Source organism: Salmo salar, chromosome 04, assembly GCF_965601325.2.
Source record: "Salmo salar chromosome 04, fSalSal1, whole genome shotgun sequence".
Classification (NCBI taxonomy): Eukaryota; Metazoa; Chordata; class Actinopteri; order Salmoniformes; family Salmonidae; genus Salmo; species Salmo salar.
This window is the reverse complement of record NC_138294.1, coordinates 38,466,098-38,487,384: the sequence shown is the minus strand read 5'-3', so window position 1 is coordinate 38,487,384 and position 21,287 is coordinate 38,466,098. Positions and strand designations below refer to the sequence as shown.

The 21,287-nt window shown below is 41.1% G+C and overlaps 1 protein-coding gene across 2 annotated transcripts in view; it reads left to right on the top strand.

Annotated features, from left to right (window-relative positions):
• Window positions 1-206: 206 nt before the first annotated feature.
• rap1gap2b (RAP1 GTPase activating protein 2b) overlaps window positions 207-21,287 on the top strand; it is a 91,836-nt gene continuing 70,755 nt past the window's right edge. Inside the window, exons 1-2 of one of the 2 annotated variants that reach the window (XM_014195771.3) lie at window positions 207-549; window positions 3,095-3,130. In XM_014195771.3, the coding sequence (XP_014051246.1) occupies window positions 506-549; window positions 3,095-3,130 (80 nt within the window). In that variant the 5' untranslated portion in view covers window positions 207-505. Of the gene's footprint in view, window positions 550-2,541; window positions 2,722-3,094; window positions 3,131-21,287 lie in introns of those variants that run through there. The other variant, XM_045716817.2, reaches the window with a different exon arrangement.

Genomic DNA, 21,287 nt, shown 5'->3' with positions numbered 1-21,287 from the left:
TTAACATGGTCTATTATTTTGACATCAGTGCCACTTTTTTTGCCTTGTCAGTCTGTCTCTCTCAGAGTCAAAGAATAGAGATAGAGAAATACACAGAAAACACCACCTCCCTTCCTCCAGGCCCCCTCCCTCCCTCCACCCCTCCCAACCTCTCACTCTCTCTCACACTATCGCCCTATCTCTCTCATTCACTCGTTCCAGCCTAGCGGGTGGTGAGGGAGGGAAGCAGTGCAGTGGAGTGAGAAGGAGAGACTAGGCAGGTGTTAGCTCATACTGTGTGAGAGAGTGAACAAGAGAGAGAGAGGGAACCAGGGAGTGAGAGAGATAGAGAGAGAAAAACAGTGAGGGCATGGTAAAAGGCTAAAGCGCTAACTGTATAGATAGAAGGCTGGAGGCAGACGACACATAGTGGTGGTAGAGAGAGAGAGAGAGAGATTGTTGTAGGACTAAGAATTTCAAGAGAAGCAGACAGACTCCCAGATAGAGAGAAAGAGACGTAAACACCATGCTAAGGAGGAAGAGGAGTGTGTCCTTCGGAGGGTTTGGATGGTAAGTGTGTGTGTGTGTGTGTGTGTGTGTGTGTGTGTGTGTGTGTGTGTGTGTGTGTGTGTGTGTGTGTGTGTGTGTGTGTGTGTGACAGAGATAGTGTGTGTTGTGTATGCGATTTTGCATATGGCTCAGTTTGTTGTGGCGTGTTTATGTGATTGTAAGTAGTTTGTTGTATTGTTTGGGGGTGTGTTAGCTATGTTATGACAGTTGATTGTCTATGGCAGGGATCCTTGCTAGTTTGTAGTTAGACTAGTTTGTGACTGCTAAACCAGGTAAGTGGTAAGACAGAGAGCAGTAGTAGCAGAGTAACGGGATGATAACTATCTCTATCCCTCTATGATACAGCCAGGGTATTTGTTTATCCCCTAAACATCCCCTTTCTTTGTCTTCTTGCAGGTATGAGACAGCATATTTCTCTCCTCTTTTTCTCTCTCTCTCTGAGTGATACAGAGCTCTTTACCTCACTGAATTTCAGCTCGGCATACGGCCTGTCAAATCCAACCTGTGCCCAGAATACACAAGAGGCTTGTGTCTGTCTGTGCGTCTGTCCGTGTGTGTGTCTGTGTCTGTGCGCGCGCATGTGTGTGGGGTTAGAGAAGTTGCAAGACTTACACAAGCCTCTATTCAACCATTCACTTTCATACTCAATTTTCCTCTCTCCATTTCTCTAGCTCTCCATCTCCCTCCCTTTCCCTCTCTTTCTCCAGCTCTCCATCTTTCTCTCTCTATCTAGCTCTCTTTCTCCATCTCCATCCATCTCTCTGAATGTGTGAGAGGTAATAGTGAGGCTGTGTCAAATAATGCAGGAAATACTTTTTGGGGAAGGAGTGAAGAGTGGATATTAGCATAATTATTCCCTCCCTTCTCTCATCTGTTTCTCTCCTTTCCTTTCTTCCTCTCTTTCACCTTCATTCTCTTCCTTTCTCCACCCCTTTATCAGCTATTCAGCATGCTTTGTTTCACTGTGTGCAAAGTCAGTTGAGGTGTGTGTGTTGTGTGGTTGATTTTAGCATATGGGTGGAGCTGTAGTGTGTGTGTGTGTGTGTGTGTGTGTGTGTGTGTGTGTGTGTGTGTGTGTGTGTGTGTGTGTGTGTGTGTGTGTGTGTGTGTGTGTGTGTGTGTGTGTGTGTGTGTGTGTGTGTGTGTGTGATGTGTGTGTGTGTGTGTGTGTGTGTATGTGAGTGTACTGTGTAGCAGCACTAAATGTTTTATTTATGACCAGTGCGAACAGAGGTTTCAGACTCATCATATGAAGCTTTTAACGTTTACTGCTCCCTCTGCTACTCTCTTCCTACACCCTCTCTCCTATCTCTGTCTCCCACTTCTCTTCCCCTCTGCTACTCTCCTCCTGCACTCTCTCTACTTTCCTCTCCTCTCCATCTCCCTCTTCTCTCCCCCTCTGCTACTCTCCTTCTACACCCTCTCTCCTTTTCTCTCCTTCTCTCTCCTCTACTATCTCTGTATCCCTCTTGTCTTCCCCTCTGCAACTCTCCTCCTACACCCTCTCTCCTTTTCTCTCCCTTCTCTTATCTCCCTCTTCTCTTCCCCTCTGCTACTCTCTTCACCTCTCTCTCCTTCCATCTCCCTCCCTTAGTCCTTCATTATCTCTATATAACACAGTGACACAGCAGGGTTAATGGTTACTGTGAGTCTGAGTTAGTTTGAAAATGCAAACGGAAAATAGAACATTGACAGACAGATTGACTTCTCATGATGGAAAAACAAGTGTTCACAAAAGATTACCTGTGTGTGTGTGTGCATTTGTGTGTGTGTTTGTGTGTGTATGTGTGATTGTTTACCAACAAAAAACTTTGGGATGGAAAATATGCAATGGCATGCACTAGTCACTGGGTTACTGATCATTGTCTTGATAACTGTGTGTGCGTGCGTATGTGTGCGTGTGTGTGGTTTAAGGCAGTACTGGGAGGGGTTCCAGCACAGGAAGGGTGTGTTATAGTGTGATCTAGTCTCCCACAGAGATAGAGAGAGAGAGAGAGAGAGTTTGTGTGTGTGTCACAACAGCAGAGCTATGTGATGACAGCTTGTCAGACATTAGTGTGTAATTCAGTGTAGTAAAGACCCTTCCTAAGGCGATAACATACATATGACAGACAAAACACTCACACACTGAGATAGAGAGAGGGAGGACAGGAAGAGAAGGAGAGAAAGAAGGTATGAAGGAAGAGATAATTAACAACATACCTTTTATGCCATGGTGATTAAATTGAATTGTGTTTGTTTGTGTGTGTGTCTGTGTGTGTGTCTGTGTGTGTGTGAGTCAGAATGCACACGTGTGTGTCCATGTGCCAGCATTCATACCTGCACGTGTGTGTGTGTGTGTGTGTATGTCTGTGTGTGTATGTCCATGTGTGTCTGTGTGTGTATGTCTGTGTGAGGGACATCTCTGGAGCCAGGCTGTGGAGGAAGGAAGTGCTTCACCAGTGAGGGTGAATGGGGTCGTGTGCCCCTGTTGTCATAGCTACATGACAAGTTAACTGAACATGTTTTCTCTATCCCTCTCTCTCCCTTCTATCTCTCTCTTCAGGGTTGATAAGAGTACTGTCAGTGCACTCAGAGCACGGTGAGTAGTACGCACATTCAAAAAGTATACACCAAAAATGTTCATAAAATTGGGTTTGCTGGAAGGAAGGGCATTCACGTCCACATGAATGCTTATAAGTGAATGCATGTGTGTGTGTGTGAGAGAGAGAGAGGGAGAGAGAGAGAGAGAGAACCATTGGGTAGGTACCCTCTCTGTGTGGTACAGTACTGAGGGCTGTAGTAACCAGTAGTGGTATTTTTTTATATGGAAGCCATTTTTTATATGACATCTGACCACTTAACCCCCTGAGGTGGATGTCCACGCTTCAGTGGAAATCTAATTAGCATAGTAAAACAATCCCCATAAAAAGGGGTCTGTTTAAGTTACAGATATGTTTCTTTTTGCATTGGATGTGTCTCAATCCACCGCATCCGCCTATGTCGCACTTCCGCATCGGCGGTGAAAGGTGACAGAGCTAGAGCGGTGTTTCTCAGACCATTAAACATCCCGAAAATCGGCCTTCTCACAAAATCGTAAGTAGCGTCCAAACTATTATGAATCATTTGTGGAAAGATGTGACTCTCACGAACACGATGGCGTTCTTTGTTTGCTCTATGACCCCCACAAACTGTTTTGGTACTCGTCCGAAGTCGCCACAGCCGATCTGCCAACTTCTGTCTGTAGCGTCTAAACAGTTTGGGCTACACACTGATATGACCCCTCTGTGCAAAGGTGAGACTCACAGCCATACCGTTCTGTGGCTTCGTCAGTCACACAACCTCACACACACAGTCTTACAGATAATAGAGTCATACAGTGATTTTTTTTTCTTCTTTTGGCTGCATTTGCTGTTTGTTGTGGTTGCGTTTCAATTTATTTAGTACCCAATAGAAATGAATGGTAAATAATGTATTGTGTCATTTTGGAGACACTTTTACTGTAAATAAGAATATGTTTCTAAACACTTCTACATGAATGTGGATGCTACCATGATTACGGAGGATCCTGAATGAATCGTGAATAATAATGAGTGAGGAAATTACAGACGCACATCATACGCTCCTCAAAATGCTAATCTCCCCTGTTATTGTAATGTTGACTACTTTATTATTACTTTCTTTATGTGATTAAATTTGTCCCGATACTTTTGGTCCCCTAAAATGGGGGGACTATGAACAAAACATGCTGTAATTTCTAAATGGTTCACCCGATGAAAATACCCTGAAATTAAAGCTGACAGCCTCCACCACTTTAAACTTTAAACTCTGATTTGAAATCCTTTTTTATTTTATAAATACTTCACAGTCCCAATAATTATGGAGGGCACTGTATGTTATAAAGTTATCAGCAGCAGTAATGTATAATAATCTGCTTGATTTATCCATGGATTTACCGTTGGGTATTATAGATCAAATCAAATGTATTTATAAAGGCCTTCTTACATCAGTTGATATCTCAAAGTGCTGTACAGAAACCCAGCCTAAAACCCCAAACAGCAAGCAATGTTTAGATGAGCATGATGAATTGAGATAGTGAGACTGGAGGGTGTGCCAAGTCAGGTTAGCATCATGTAGGCTACATGTGCATATTCCTGTAGGCTCATGGGTGTGTGCGTGCGTGCGTGTATGCCTGTGGTGTGTTGTATTTGTATTCTGCAGGAGTCTACGGTACGTTCATATGACTGTGTATGCTTAGTCGGTTTGTGTATAACTTATTAAAGTTGGTTTTAAACTGTGTATGTTTTATGAATGAGTACTCAATGTCCATGTAACGTGCTAAACAGCACACTATCATCTTCCCTGTCATCCCTTTATTTAGAGCTTGACTCATTCATTCACTCACTCTCTCCCTCCCTCTTTTGTGCTCTCTCTGTGTGTGTGTGTGTGTGTGTGTGTGTGTGTGTGTGTGTGTGTGTGTGTGTGTGTGTGTGTGTGTGTGTGTGTGTGTGTGTGTGTGTGTGTGTGTGTGGGGTGTGGTGTGTGTGTGTGTGGCTCAAGAAAAGATTCGGATAGGTACTCATGCTCAAGATTAAGTAGCGCACTGACTATTTTACTGTTTAGAATGTTTGAGTGTTTTTGATGTTTAAATGTGTTTGTTTGAGTGTTTATGTGTTTGTGATGTGTTTGATGGTTTTTGATGTGTTTGAATGTTTTTTGTGTTTGAGTGTGTGTTTGATGTGTTTGAGTGTGTGTTTTTGATGTGTTTGAGTGTGTGTTTTTGACTTGTTTGAGTGTGTGTTTTGGACGTGTTTGTGTGTTTTTGACGTGTTTAAGACGTGTTTGAGTGTGTGTTTGAGACGTGTTTGATTGTGTGTACTTGACGTGTTTGTGTGTTCTTGATGTGTTTGAGTGTGTGTTCTTGCCGTGTTTGAGTGTGTGTTCTTGACGTATTTGAGTGTGTGTTCTTGACGTGTTTGAGTGTGTGTTCTTGACATGTTTGAGTGTGTGTTCTTGACGTGTTTGAGTGTGTGTTCTTGACGTGCTTGAGTGTGTGTTCTTGACGTGTTTGATTGTGTGTTCTTGACGTGTTTGATTGTGTGTTCTTGACGTGTTTGATTGTGTGTTCTTGACGTGTTTGAGTGTGTGTTCTTGACGTGTTTGAGTGTGTGTTCTTGACGTGTTTGAGTGTGTGTTTTGGACGTGTTTGAGTGTGTGTTCTTGACGTGTTTGAGTGTGTGTTCTTGACGTGTTTGAGTGTGTGTTTTGAACGTGTTTTGATGTTTTTCAGTGTTTTGATATGTTTGAGTGTTTTTTTTGTGTTTCAGTGTTTTTAATGTGTATGAGTATCTGTGTTTGATAAGTTTGAGTGTATGTTTTTGTTGTGCTTGATGTGTTTGTTTGTGTTTGATGTGGAGTTTTGTTGATGTGTTTGAGTGTGTTTGTGTTTGATGTCTTGGAGTGTTTGTTTTTGATGTGGTTGAGTGTGTGTTTTTATTTCTTTGAGTGTGTGTTTTTGATGCGTTTTTGATGTTTAATGTTTTTGATGTGTTTGAATGTTTGTTTTTGATGCATTTGAGGTTGAAGTGTTTTTGATGTGTTTGTTTGATGTGTTTGAGTGAGTGTTTTTGATGTGTTTTACATGTTTTTGAGTTTTTGATGTGTTTGAGTGTGTGTTTTTGTTTTGTTTGAGTGAGTGTTTTTGATGTGTTTGAGTGTTTATGTGTATGATGTGTTTTTGATGTGTTTGAGTGTGTGTGTCACAAAAGGTGCCGTGTTGAATTGACCAAACTGCAGCGGGTATGTGGATACTCATTCTTTTAATGAAAAAAAACACAAAGCATCCACAGGAAAAACCAAACAATAACCGATACTCACGACCAAACAGTGTGGCAGGCTAAACAAGCAGTGCTCACAAACACGAAGACAAACACACCCTATTATATAGGACTCCCAATCAAAGGCAACTCAACACACCTGCCTTCAATTGGGAGTCCCATCCCAATTAACTATACATAGAAAACGAACCTAGAACCTATACCCACAACTAACTAACTAAACATAGAAATACATAAACACAGAGCAGTGCCCAAAACCCCCGGAATACATAAATAAAACGACCTACTACCTACACCACCACCCCAAACCATATAAAACAAATACCCTCTGCCACATCCTGACCAAACTCCAACAACAAATACCCTTAACTGGTCAGGACGTGACAGTGTGTTTTTGATGTGTTTGATGTGTTTGATGTCTTGGAGTGTTTGTTTTTGATGTGTTTGAGTGTGTGTTTTTATTTGTTTGTGTGTGTGTTTTTGATGCGTTTTTGATGTGTTTCATGTTTTTGATGTGTTTGAGTGTTTGTTTTTGATGCATTTTTTAGGTTTAAGTGTTTTTGATGTGTTTGTGTTTGTTTGATGTGTTTCTGATGTGTATGATGTGTTTTTGTGTTTTTGATGTGTTTGAGTGTTCGTTTTTGATATGTTTGAGTGTTTTTGATGTGTTTGAGTGTGTGTTTTTGATGTGTTTGAGTGTGTGTTTTTCATTTGTTTGAGTGTGTGTTTTTGATGTGTTTGAGTGTGTGATGTGTTGGAGAATTTTTGATGTGTTTGAGTGAGTGTTTTTGTTTTGTTTGAGAGTGTTTTTTATGTTTTTGAGTGTGTGTTTTTTTCAGTGATTGTTTTTGATGTGTTTGTTTTTGATGCATTTTTAAGGTTTAAGTGTTTTTGATGTGTTTGTGTTTGTTTGATGTGTTTGAGTGAGTGTTTTTGATGTGTTTTAGTGTATTTGAGTGTTTATGTGTTTGTGTTTTTGATGTGTATGATGTGTTTTTGTGTTTTTGATGTGTTTTAGTGTATTTGAGTGTTTGTGTTTTTGATGTGTTTTTGTGTTTTTGATGTGTTTGAGTGTTTGTTTTTGATGTGTTTGTGTGTGTTTGATGTTTTGGACTGTCTTTGATGTGTTGGACTGTGTTTGATGTGTTTGAGTGTGTGTTTTTGATGTGTTTGATGTGTTGGAGAGTTTTTGATGTGTTTGAGTGAGTGTTTTTGTTTTGTTTGTGAGAGTGTTTTTTATGTTTTTGAGTGTGTGTTTTAATTATTTTTGAGTGATTGTTTTTGATGTGTTTGTTTTTGATGCATTTTTGAGGTTTAAGTGTTTTCGATGTGTTTGTGTTTGTTTGATGTGTTTGAGTGAGTGTTTTTTTTATGTGTTTTAGTATATTTGAGTGTTTATGTGTCACGTCCTGACCAGTAAAGGGGCTGTTTGTTATTGTAGTTTGGTCAGGGCGTGGCAGGGGGTGTTTGTTTAGTGTGGTTTGGGGTTGTTTGGGTTATGTTCTATGTTAGTGTATTTCTATGTTATTTCTAGTTGGTCTATTTCTATGTGGTGTTTATTGGGTTGACCTTCAATTGGAGGCAGCTGCTTCTCGTTGCCTCTGATTGAAGGTCCTATTTATAGGGGTGTTTGTTCTATGGGGATTTGTGGGTAGTTATTTCCTGGTTTAGTGTTTGTTGCACCTGACGGGACTGTTTGGAATCGTTTGTATTTGTATACGTGTTTATTTTGTTTGTCCTTCTTCAAATAAAAAAGAAGATGAGTATACATTTTCCCGCTGCGTTTTGGTCCACTCCTTACGACAATCGTGACATTATGTGTTTTTGATGTGTTTTTGATGTGTTTGAGTGTGTGTTTTTGATGTGTTTGAGTGTGTGTTTTTGATGTGTTTGTGTGTTTGATGTGTTTGAGTGAGTGTTTTTGATGTCTTGGAGTGAGTGTTTTTGTCTTGGAGTGTGTGTTTTGATGTGTTTGAGTGTGTTTTTGATGTGTTTGAGTGAGTGTTTTTGATGTGTTTGAGTGAGTGTTTTTGATGTGTTTGAGTGAGTGTTTTTGATGTGTTGGACTGTGTTTAATGTGTTTGAGTGAGTGTTTTTGATGTGTTTGAGTTTTTCAAGGGATGCAAGTCTGTTGCTTTGTTTTAGATTGTGATGGACACTGAACCGTGTATAGAAACCTTTTTAGTCCAAGTCTGCTACCAATACCAGCCTTGTTGGGGGCAAGGCTATAGTTTAAAGTAAAAGCTTTGATGCCATGCTTCTAGCCAGGTTCTTTCCAGGATGCAGAGTCAAATGGAGAATGCATGGCCTGGTTATGTCATACTAATAGCAAAGTGGTCTACAGCTAGGGTGGATCCCAGAGCCCTAGTCAAATATAGTGAATAGGGTGCTATTTGGGATGAAGCCCTGGACTGTACAGTTTAATAATTCACTATTATGTAATCATCTAATGGCTCCTACAGTAAGTCATGAATATAATCTTGTTACATTCTGTCTCTGGCACTTAGGGTGCTCTTAGCAAAATGTAATTATGAGTGTGTGTGTGTGCCTGCGCGCACATCTTTGTGTGTGTTTGTGTGTCTGATTGGTCGAAGACAGACACTCTGCTCAGTGTACCTTCAGAGGCCTTTCAAAATCAAAAAGTGTTTGAAAAACCATGACCAGGTGTCCGGTTCTGGTGGCATGCATTGAAACGGATGGCTTTTCTTTTGCAAAATAACTATGAATTGACTGACTTATTTTCAAATAATTGTCAACATATAACATCACATTAAGGTGTGGGATGTTTACTATATTATAATGAACGATAGCAGGTCTATTTAGTTCCAGTAGCTGAAAACATGGTGACTCTCAACACCTGACAATAGAAAGAGTTTGCCACTACTGTCGAGACATTGTTAATGAGGAAATTACCTCTATTCTCGACTTGCAATTTAAGCCGATAAATGAATATCTTGCACTGCTCATTTCTAAAGTGGATACCTACACTACTCAACTAAAGTGAAAAGTTTGGAGATAGCGGTCAATGTGACAGAAGGGCGACTCCATGACCTGGAAACAAACTAAGCTAGAAAGGGAAATCAATTCCTGAAAAAGAAAACAGAATCACTCAAAAATCATTCCTGTAAATTAAAAGTGCAGGTCACAGGACTTGCGTGGAAGCCGGCAACCCATCTTCCTTCATGAGCAATCCTTTCTATGAACTGTTTGGGCAGGAGAAGCTAGGTCCCATGCCGTTGATAAACATTGCACATCGTACGGGTTCTCTCCGGAATGGATCTTGTTGTATGAAAGTACGAATTCACAGTTTTGAAGTCAAATGGCAAATTGTTCACCCCGCAGTGGAATCGGGGGATCTGAGGAGAAGAGGATGAACATCTACCCAGATCTGAGTGCCGAAACAGAGGGTGACCTACAATATGTGGTTTAATATACAGTACCACTCAGAAGTTTGGGCACACCTACTCATTCAAGGATTTTTCTCTTTTTTACTATTTTCTACATTTTAGAATATTAGCAAAGACATCAAAACTGTGAAATAACACATATGGTATCAGGTAGTCACCAGGATTGGTGGGTCCCCCACGGGACGGTTGAGCCAAAATAGGCTAATGCGATTAGCATGAGGTTGTTAGGAACAAGACATAGACATATCTGATATTGGCAGAAAGCTTAAATTCTTGTTAATCTAACTGAACTGTCCAATTTACAGTAGCTATTACAGTGAAATAATACCATGCTATTGTTTGAGGAGAGTGCACTGTTATGAACTTGAAAATGTATTAATAAACCAATTAGGCACATTTGGGCAGTCTTGATACTAAATCTTTAACAGAAATGCAATTGTTCGTTGGATCAGTCTAAAACTTTGCACATACACTATTGCCATCTAGTGGCCAAAATCTAAATTACACCTGGGCTGGAATAATACATTATGGCCTTTCTCTTGCATTTCATAGATGATGGTACACATTTTTTTAATGTTTTTTTCTTTGTATTATCTTTAACAGATCTAATGTGTTGTATTCTCCTACATTCATTTCACACTTCCACAAACTTCAAAGTGTTTCTTTTCAAATGGTGTCATGAATATGCATATCCTTGCTTCAGGCCCTGAGCTACAGGCAGTTAGATTTGGGTATGTCATTTTAGGCAAAAATTGAAAAAAAGGGTACGATCCTTTTAACAAATCAAAATATATTTTAGATTCTTCAAAGTAGCCACCCTTTGTCTTGATGACAGCTTTGCACACTCTTGGCAAATAGCCATTTGATAAGGTATTCAGAAGTCTTATGGCTTGGGGGAAGAAGCTGTTAAGGAGCCTTTTGGACCTAGACTTGGCACTCTGGTACCGCTTGCCGTGCAGTAGCAGAGAGAACAGTCTATGACTAGGGTGGCTGGAGTCTTTGGCAATTTTTAGGGCCTTCCTCTGACACCGCCTGGTATAGAGGTCCTGGATGGCAGGAAGCTTGGCCCCAGTGATGTACTGGGCCGTACGCATTACATTCTGTAGTGCCTTGCGGTCGGAGGCCGAGCAGTTACCATACCAGGCGGTGATGCAACCAGTCAGGATGCTCTCGATTGTGCAGCTGTAGAACTTTGAGGACCTGAAGACCCATGCCAAATCTTTTCAATCTCCTGAGGGGAATAGGTGTTGTCGTGCACTCTTCACGATTGTCTTGATGTGTTTGGATCATGATCATTTGTTGATGATGTAGACACCAAGGAAAGAAGCTCTCAACCTGCTCCACTACAGACCTGTCGATGAGAATGGTGGCGTGCTCGGCCCTCCTTTTCTTGTAGTCCACGATCATCTCCTTTGTCTATATCATGTTGAGGAACAGGTTGTTGTCCTGGCACCACAATGCCAGGTCTCTGACCTCCTCCCTATAGGCAGTCCATTTTTTGGAATCTTTTAATGCTAAAGTCAGTTCTTTAAAATCCAATTTCAAATGTTCCGAGCTATCCCTCCTGATGTCGTTTGACCCCACATGGACTACGACAGTGTCAGCTCCCGGCATCTGTGGTAGAACAGTCGAAAGCAGCCTTGTTATGTCCTGTACTCGTGCTCCTGGATAGCACAAGGTTTTTGCCTTGGGGACCGAGATGTTTCTCACCGTAGAGCTGCCTATGATGACAGCTGGTGATGTTGAATGGGCCAGTCTCTCAGGCAGCCTCACGGTCTGATGAGGCTGGGAGCTCAGAGGATCTGAACCTGAGGTAGAAACCACCGGAGAGGGAGACAGAACTGAGGACAAAGACACAGGTAACTTCAGATCCGATCTTGATTGGGAAGCCACCAAGGACGAAGGCGCTGGAACCTCTGGATCCAGGGCGACAAAGCTGTTTCTGGTCTGTGTCAGTTCCGGGCTCAACATCTCCATGGAGACCCCCGTTGCCAGAGAACGCCCTCCTCGACTTCCACGGCGAGTGGCGTACCTCCATGGCTGGTTGGTTGGGTCGAGAACAGCTCCGTTATACAGGGAAGGAGGAGACCACTTCGGGGATGGAACCCTGCCTAGCACACGCCAGTCGGCTGTGGAGAGCCGACACGGCGACAAAACTTCCACCAGACCAGAGGTGGAAGAAAAAAAACTGTGACTGTACAGTATCTTGCTAGCCTCAAAGCTATCATTTGTCAAATGTTTTAGGCTGTTGCCCAATGCAACACCAAGCACCAAACCCACTTTCTCTCTTCTTGATCTCTAGATTATACACTCTCAATGCCTGGTGAACCAGGTGGGATGAACTGTATATTGTTTAATACAATTACCATGTGACATGGTTATTATGTCATATTATCTGTCATAATGGCTCTGGAGGGGATGGCTGCCATTTTACGGGCTCCCAACCAACTGAGCTATTTTGTTTGTTTTTTCGCATTGTTTGTTACTCATTTTGTACATAATGTTGCTGCTACCGTCTCTTATGATCGAAAAGAGGTTCTGCAAATTAGATCAGTGATTACTTACCTCGAACTGGACAAAGATTTTTTCTTTAATGAGTCCGATTTGAAGGCTGTACTGCTTTGTCAAAATAAGGCCCTAATTCCTGTCATCAGCATGAAGAAAAGACAGAGGAAAAGGGGGAGGACGGCGGGGTGCCTTGTAAGAATTCGCCGACGAGTAGGTAAACCACCACTTCCCTCAGTATGTTTGGCCAATGTACAATCATTGGAAAACAAACTGGACGATTAAGACTATCTACGATTAAGACTATCCTACCAACGGGACATTAAAATCTAATGTTTCACCGATACGTGGCTTCTCGATGCATCGGCATTGTGCTAGTGCGCAATGTCTAATGTTAAAGAAGTCACAAGGTATTGCTCGCCTGAGGTAGAATACCTCATGATAAACTGTAGACCACACTATCTACCAAGAGTTCTCATCTGTATTATTCGTAGCCATTTATTTACCACCATAAATGGATGCTGGCACTAAGACCGCCCTCAATGAGCTGTATAAGGCCATAAGAAAACAAGAACATGCTCATCCAAAGCGGCGCTCCCAGTGGCCGGGGACTTTAATGCAGGTAAACTTAAATCCGTTTTACCTTATTTCTACCAGCATGTAACATGCAACCAGAGGAAAAAAAAATCTAGACCACCTTTACTCCACACACAGAGACGTATACAAAGCTCTCCCTCGCCCACCATTTGGGAAATCGGACCATATTTCTATCCTCCTGATTCCTGTTTACAAGCAAAAACTAAAGAAGGAAGTACCAGTGATTCGGTCAATAAAAAAGTGGTCAGATGAAGCAGATGCTAAGCTACAGGACTGTTTTGCTAGCACAGACTGGAATATGTTCCAAGGATTCTTCCGGTGGCATTGAGGAGCACACCACATCAGTCACTGACGTCATCAAAAGATATTGTGCACCAGCTGTTGTTTACAAATAGACCTTGACCGCCACCCCTTGTCTTACCAGAAGCTGCTGTTCTATCCTGCCTATAGAACAGTGTATAACCCGCCAGCTGTATGTTATTCATGTTGTCGTTCAGCCACGACACGGTGAAACATAAGATATTACAGTTTTTAATGTCCCGTTGGTAGGATATACGTGCTTTTAGTTCGTCGAATTCATTATCCAGCGATTGTACGTTGGCCAATAATACGGATAGCAAAGGAAGATTAGCCACTCGTCGCCTGATCCTCTCAAGGCTCCCCGATCTCCTTCCGCGAAACCTCCATCTCTTTCTCCTGCGACTGATGGGGATGAGTGCCTGTTCGGGTGTCTTGATTAAATCCCTCTCATCTGACTCATTAAAGAAAAATTCTTTGTCCAATTCAAGGTGAGTAATCGCTGTTCTGATGTCCAGAAGCTCTTTTCGGTCATAAGAGATGGTAGCAGCAACATTATGTACAAAATCAGTTACAAACAATGCAAAAAAACTAACAAAATAGCACGGTTGGTTAACCTCTCTGGGCTAGGCGGGACGAATTCGTCCCACCTACGCAACAGCCAGTGTAATCCAGTGGCGCGATTTTCAAATACCTTAGAAATGCTATTACTTAATTTTCTCAAACATATGACTATTTTACAGCATTTTAAAGACAAGACTCTCGTTAATCTAACCACACTGTCCGATTTCAAAAAGGCTTTACAACGAAAGCAAAACATTAGATTATGTCAGCAGAGTACCCAGCCAGAAATAATCAGACACCCATTTTTCAAGCTAGCATATAATGTCACAAAAACCCAGAAGACAGCTAAATGCAGCACTAACCTTTGATGATCTTCATCAGATGACACACCTAGGACATTATGTTTTACAATACATGCATGTTTTGTTCAATCAAGTTCATATTTATATCAAAAACCTGCTTTTTACATTAGCATGTGACGTTCAGAACTAGCATACCCCCCCCGCAAACCTCCGGTGAATTTACTAAATTAGTCACGATAAACGTTCACAAAAAACATAACAATTATTTTAAGAATTATAGATACAGCACTCCTTTGTGCAATCGAGGTGTCCGATTTTAAAATAGCTTTTCGGTGAAACCACATTTTGCAATATTCTCAGTAGATAGCCCAGCCATCACGGCTAGCCATTTAGACACCGACCAAGTTTAGCCCTGACCAAACTACGATTTACTATTACAAAAGTTTGATTACATTTGTTGTCTTCGTCAGAATGCACTCCCAGGACTGCTACTTCAATAACAAATGTTGGTTTGGTCCAAAATAATCCATCGTTATATCCAAATAGCGGCGTTTTGTTCGTGCGTTCTAGACACTATCCGAAGTGTAAATAAGGGTCACGAGCATGGCGCAATTCGTGACAAAAAAAATCGAAATATTCCATTACTGTACTTCGAAGCATGTCAACCGCTGTTTAAAATCCATTTTTATGCCATTTTTCTCGTAAAAAAGCGATAATATTCCGACCGGGAATCTGCGTTTAGGTAAACAGAGGAAAGAAAACAAAGCATTCTGTCGACGCGGGCACGCGCCTGAGTCTCACAGTACTGTGACCAGCCACTACCCAAACGCGCTACTTTTTTTCAGCCAGAGCCTGCAAAGCCACGATTCAGCTTTTTGCCGCCTTCTGAGAGCCCATTGGAGCCGTAGGAAGTGTCACGTAACAGCAGAGATCCTTTGTTTTGGATAGAGATGACAAAGAAGGCCAAGAAATGGTCAGACAGGGTACTTCCTGTACAGAATCTTCTCAGGTTTTGACCTGCCATTTGAGTTCTGTTATACTCACAGACACCATTCAAACAGTTTTAGAAACTTTGGAGTGTTTTCTATCCAAAGCCAATAATTATATGCATATTCTAGTTACTGGGCAGGAGTAGTAACCAGATTAAATCGGGTACGTTTTTTATCCAGCCGTGTCAATACTGCCCCCTAGCCCTAACAGGTTTTAAGAGCCAATAAAATGGCAGCCATCCTCTCCGGTGCCATTAGCATGATTAGCAGTCTGATCCTCGCTTCGAGGCAAGCAACACTGAAGCATGCATGAGAGCACCAGTTGTTCTGGACAACTCTACTCAAAGCATGCGCAGGGCGGCAGGTAGCCTAGTTGTTAGAGAGTTGGACCAGTATCCAAAAAATTGCTAGATTGAATCCCCGAGCTGACAAGGTAATTTGTCATTCTGCCCATGAACAAGGCAGTTAACCCACTGTTCCAAGGGCGTCAATGAAAATAAGAATTTGTTCTTAACTGACTTGCCTAGTTAAATACAGGTTAAATAAATAAATAGAAATGCGCAGACCAACTGATAAGTGTCCTCACAAACATTTTCAACCTCTCCCAACCGAGACTGGAATACCTACACTACCGTTCAAAAGTTTGGGCTCACATAGAAATGAAAGAAAAGCAAATTTTTTGTCCATTAAAATAACATCAAATTGATCAGAAATGCAGTGTAGATGTTGTTAATGTTGTAAATTAATATTGTAGCTGGAAACTACAGAGTTCCTCTGTCCAGTGTTTGTGTTCTTTTGCCCATCTTAATCTTTCTTTTTTTGGCCAGTCTGAGATATGGCTTTTTCTTTGCAACTCTGCCTAGAAGGCCAGCATCCTTGAGTCGCCTCTCCACTATTGATGTTGAGACTGGTGTTTTGCGGGTACTATTTAACCTCTTACATCTAGACGTTCCGCTAGCGGAACACCTGCTCCAATATCCAATGATAGGCGTGGCGCGAATTACAAATTCCTCAAAAATACAAAAACGTACATTTTTCAAACATATGACTATTTCACAGCATTTTAAAGACAAGACTCTCCTTTATCTAACCGAACGGTCTGATTTCAAAAAGGCTTTACAGCGAAAGCAAAACATTAGATTATGTCAGCAGAGTACCAAGCCAGAAATAATCAGACACCCATTATTCAAGCTAGCATATAATGTCACAAAAACCCAGAAGACAGCTAAATGCAGCACTAACCTTTGATGATCTTCATCAGATGACACCACTAGGACATTATGTTATACAATACATGCATGTTTTGTTCAATCAAGTTCATATTTATATCAAAAAACAGCTTTTTACATTAGCATGTGACGTTCAGAACTAGCATACCCCCCGCAAACTTCCGGGGAATTTACTAACAATTTACTAAATTACTCACGATAAATGTTCACAAAAAGCATAACAATTATTTTAAGAATTATAGATACAGAACTCCTCTATGCACTCGATATGTCCGATTTTAAAATAGCTTTTTGGTGAAAGCACATTTTGCAATATTCTAAGTACATAGCCCATCCATCACGGGCTAGCTATTTAGACACCCGGCAAGTTTAGCCTTCACCAAAATCAGATTTACAATAACAAAAATGTTATTACCTTTGTTGTCTTCATCAGAATGCACTCCCAGGACTGCTACTTCAATAACAAATGTTGGTTTGGTCCCAAATAATCCATCGTTATATCCGAATAGCGGCGTTTTGTTCATGCGTCCCAGACACTATCCGAATGGTAAATCAGGGTCGCGCACATGGCGCAATTCGTGACAAAAAAATTCGAAATATTCCATTACCGTACTTCGAAGCATGTCAACCACTGTTTAAAATCAATTTTTATGCAATTTATCTCGTAAAAAAGCGATAATATTCCGACCGGGAATCTCCTTTTCAGCAAACAGAGGAAAAATCACAAAGACTGGGGCGGCCAGGGCACGCGCCTAAGCCCACAGTCCCTTGATCGGCCACTTGAGAAAGGCGATAATGTGTTTCAGCCTGGGGCTGGGATGACGACATTACGGTTTTTCCCGGGCTCTGAGCGCCCATGGAAGTTGTAGGAAGTGTCACGTTAGAGCAGAGATCCTTTGTAAAAGATAGAGATGGCAAAGAAGTTCAAGAAATGGTCAGACAGGCCACTTCCTGTAAAGGAATCTCTCAGGTTTTGACCTGCCATTTGAGTTCTGTTATACTCACAGACACCATTCAAACAGTTTTAGAAACTTTGGAGTGTTTTCTATCCAAAGCCAATAATTATATGCATATTGTAGTTACTGGGCAGGAGTAGTAACCAGATTAAATCGGGTACGTTTTTTATCCAGCTGTGAAAATACTGCCCCCTAGCCATAACAGGTTAATGAAGCTGCCAGCTGAGGACTTGTGAGGCATCTGTTTCTCAAACTAGACACTCTAATGTGCTTGTCTGCTAGCTCAGTTGTGCACCGGGGCCTCCCACTACTCTTTCTGTTCTGGTTAGAGCCAGTTTGTGCTGTTCTGTGAAGGGAGTAGTACACAGCGTTGTACGAGATCTTCAGTTTCTTGGCAAATTCTCACATGGAATAGTCTTAATTTTTCACAACAAGAATCGACTGACGAGTTTCAGAAGAAAGTTCTTTGTTTCTGGCCATTTTGAGCCTGTAATCGAACCCACAAATGCTGATGCTCCAGATACTGATGCTCCAACTAATCTAAAAAAGGCCCGTTTTATTGCTTATTTAATCAGAACAACAGTTTTCAGCTGTGCTAACATAATTGCAAAAGGGTTTTCTAATGATCAATTAGCCTTTTAAAATGCTAAACTTGGATTAGCTAACACAATGTGCCATTGGAACACAGGAGTGATTGTTGCTGATAATGGCCCTCTGTACCCCCATGTAGATATTCCATAAAAGATCTGCCGTTTACAGCTACAATGGTCATTTACAACATTCACAATTTCTACACTGTATTTCTGATCAATTTGATGTTATTTTAATGGACACATTTTTTTGCTTTTCTTTCAAAAACAAGGACATTTCTAAGTGACCCCAAACTTTGGAACGATAGTATATGTTAACATTGCCAAAGCAAGTGGAGAAGATAATAAACATAAGTAAAAAAAAATAATTAAAAAAAATGAACAGTAAACATTACACTCACAGAAGTTCCAAAAGAATAAAGACATTTCAAATGTCATATTATGTCTATATACAGTGTGGTAACGATGTGCAAATAGTGAAAGTACAAAAGGGAAAATAAATTAACTTAAATATGGGTTGTATTTACAATGGTGTTTGTTCTTCACTGGTTGCCCTTTTCTTGTGGCAACAGGACCCAAATATTGCTGCTGTGTTGGCACACTGTGGTATCTCACCCAGTAGATATGGGAGTGTCATGACGTTGGCCTCTTTGAGTACAGGGAGGACAGTTGACCCCCTCCCCCCTTGCACCATCCCCCAACCTACCTCCCCCCACCCAGGTCCTGTGTGAAAGGGTTGTAAAATTCCAGAGGAGAATCTTACAACCACATGGCCCAGTTGAGACACAGAGGGGCCCCATAGAGAGACACAGGAAATTCTTCCAACTCACAGAATTGGGGAACCGAATTACATTTGTGTTCTGGAGAAGGTATGGAAGATTGGTGAAGAATCCAGCTACGAACTGGTCCGCTTGGTACAATTTTGTGATACTCAGAAGAGACAATATAGCCATATTACCATAAAACGGTTTATATAATAGCCTCAGCCTTCAGACTTGCATCAACATGGTTGTATAGAATGTATTAATAAGGATAAAGCTATTTGTAATACATTGAGATGCTATGTACTGATGTTAATGTGATAGAATTATATTTCTGTACCAAGCTTAACTCAGTCATCGGCACGCCCCCAGGGACACAGACAGGACCAGGTGTCATGTGACATGTTCACTATAAAACCATAGCCTGATCTACTTTCTTCAGACCCGGCCTCCACTCCATTGCGGGTTGGCCAATAGGTTTGACCATCCAAGTACTCTACTGAAAGTGAACTATACCACGTGGTTAACTTTAAGACTATTGATACCGACAGAATAAGAACAAGTCTTTGATATTAATTATTAGTCTGCAGCTAAGTAAATTATATCATTGAACGCGAAGACCAACGAAACATCTATTCTATGACGACATTAATGAATGTCGCTTTGAAAGATCCATTCTAACCGAGCGAGAGAGAGAGAGAGAGAGAGAGAGAGAGAGAGAGAGAGAGAGAGAGAGAGAGAGAGAGAGAGAGAGAGAGAGAGAGAAAACTCTCCAACGGAACGACTCTCCAACAAGGATCCTGACGACACACTGAGCGTAAATATATATTGATTGCAATTGTTCTCAAATGAGTGAGCGTTCATGTGCAAAGGATTAACATGTCAATGGTTAATATTAATGAACTGTAGGGTCTTCTCAGCTGCCCTTTATGACCCATTGTTCAACAAGACACCAGCCATGCCTGTTTAGACCACTAGGGCACATTACTCTACCAATTATTTGTGACGATAATTACTGTTTGTATACTTTCTGTGAATTAATTAGTTTAGTAAATAAATTATTTTAAGACAATTGATGTATGGATGATTTTAGTAAAGACTGGGTTCGTGCAGATACAACAATTTACGACGTTTGGAATGAGACTGGACGCGAGGTAAAATACACCATTTAAACCAGAAGATAATCGGCCTATACTATAATAGAATATAATATATAATGTTATAATATAGGAAAGTTATATTAGGAAAATTATAACTTTGTAATCTGAATATTTTCCTTGGTGCCCCGATCTCCTAGTTAATTACAATTAAACGATTAATCAGTTTAATCGCGTGATAATAATTACAGGGAGTTAATTGATAAACATGTCTTCAGTTTAATGGTACCCCAATGGTACCCCAGGAGTATATCAAAATCGGGGTTGTTTTCGAATTCTTTGTGGATCTGTGCAATCTGAGGGAAATATGTGTCTCTAATATGGTCAAACGTCATTCACAGTGGTTAGGCATTCTGCCACTGTGTACTCTCTGTTTAGTGCCAAATAGCATTCTAGTTTTCTCTGTTTTTTTGTTAATTCTTTCCAATGTGTCAAGGTTGTTTTCTCATGATTTGGTTGGGTCTAATTGGGTTGCTGTCCTGGGTCTCTGTGGGGTGTATTTGTGTTTGTGAACAGAGCCCCAGGACCAGCTTGCTTAGGGGACTCTTCTCCAGGTTCTCTCTGTAGGTGATGGCTTTGTTATGGAAGGTTTGGGAATCGCTTCCTTTTAGGTGTTTGTAGAATTTAACTGCTCATTTCTGGATTTTGATAATTAGTGGGTATCGGCCTAATTCTACTCTGCATGCATTATTTGGTTTTCTACGTTGTAGACGGAGGATATTTTTGCAGAATTCTGCATGCAGAGTCTCAATTTGGTGTTTGTCCCATTTTGTGAATTCTTGGTTGGTGAGCGGACCCCAGACCTCACAACCACTAAGGGCAATGGGTTCTATAACTGATTCAAGTATTTTTTATCCAGATCCTAATTGGTATGTCGTATTTTATGTTCATTTTGATGGCATAGAATGTCCTTCTTGCCTTGTCTCTCAGATCGTTCGCAACTTTGTGGAAATTACCTGTGGCGATGATGTTTAGGCCAAGGTGTGTATAGTTTTTTGTGTGGTCTAGGGCAATGGTGTCTAAATGGAATTTGTATTTGTGGTCCTGGCGACCGGACCTTTTTTGGAACACCATTGAGATTTACTGTCAGGGCCCAGGTCTGGCAGAATCTGTGCAGAAGAACTAGGTGCTGCTGCAGGCCCTCCTTGGTTGGTGACAGTAGCACCAGATCATCAGCAAACAGTAGACATTTGACTTCAGATTCTAGTAGGGTGAGGCCGGATGCTGCAGACTTTTCTAGTGCCCTCGCAAATTTGTTGATATATATGTTGAAGAGGGTAGGGCTTAAGCTGCATCCCTGTCTCACCCCACGGCCTTGTGGGAAGAAATGTGTGTGTTTTTTTACTATTTTAACCTCACACTTGTTGTTTGTGTACATGGATTTTATAATGCCGTATGTTTTTCCCCCCAACACCACTTTCCACCAATTTCTATAGCAGACCCGCACGCCAAATTGAGTCGAAAGCTCTTTTGAAATCAACAAAGCACGAGAAGACTTTGGCTTTGTTTTGGTTTGTTTGTTTGTCAATTAGGGTGTGCAGGGTGAATACATGGTCTGTCGTACGATA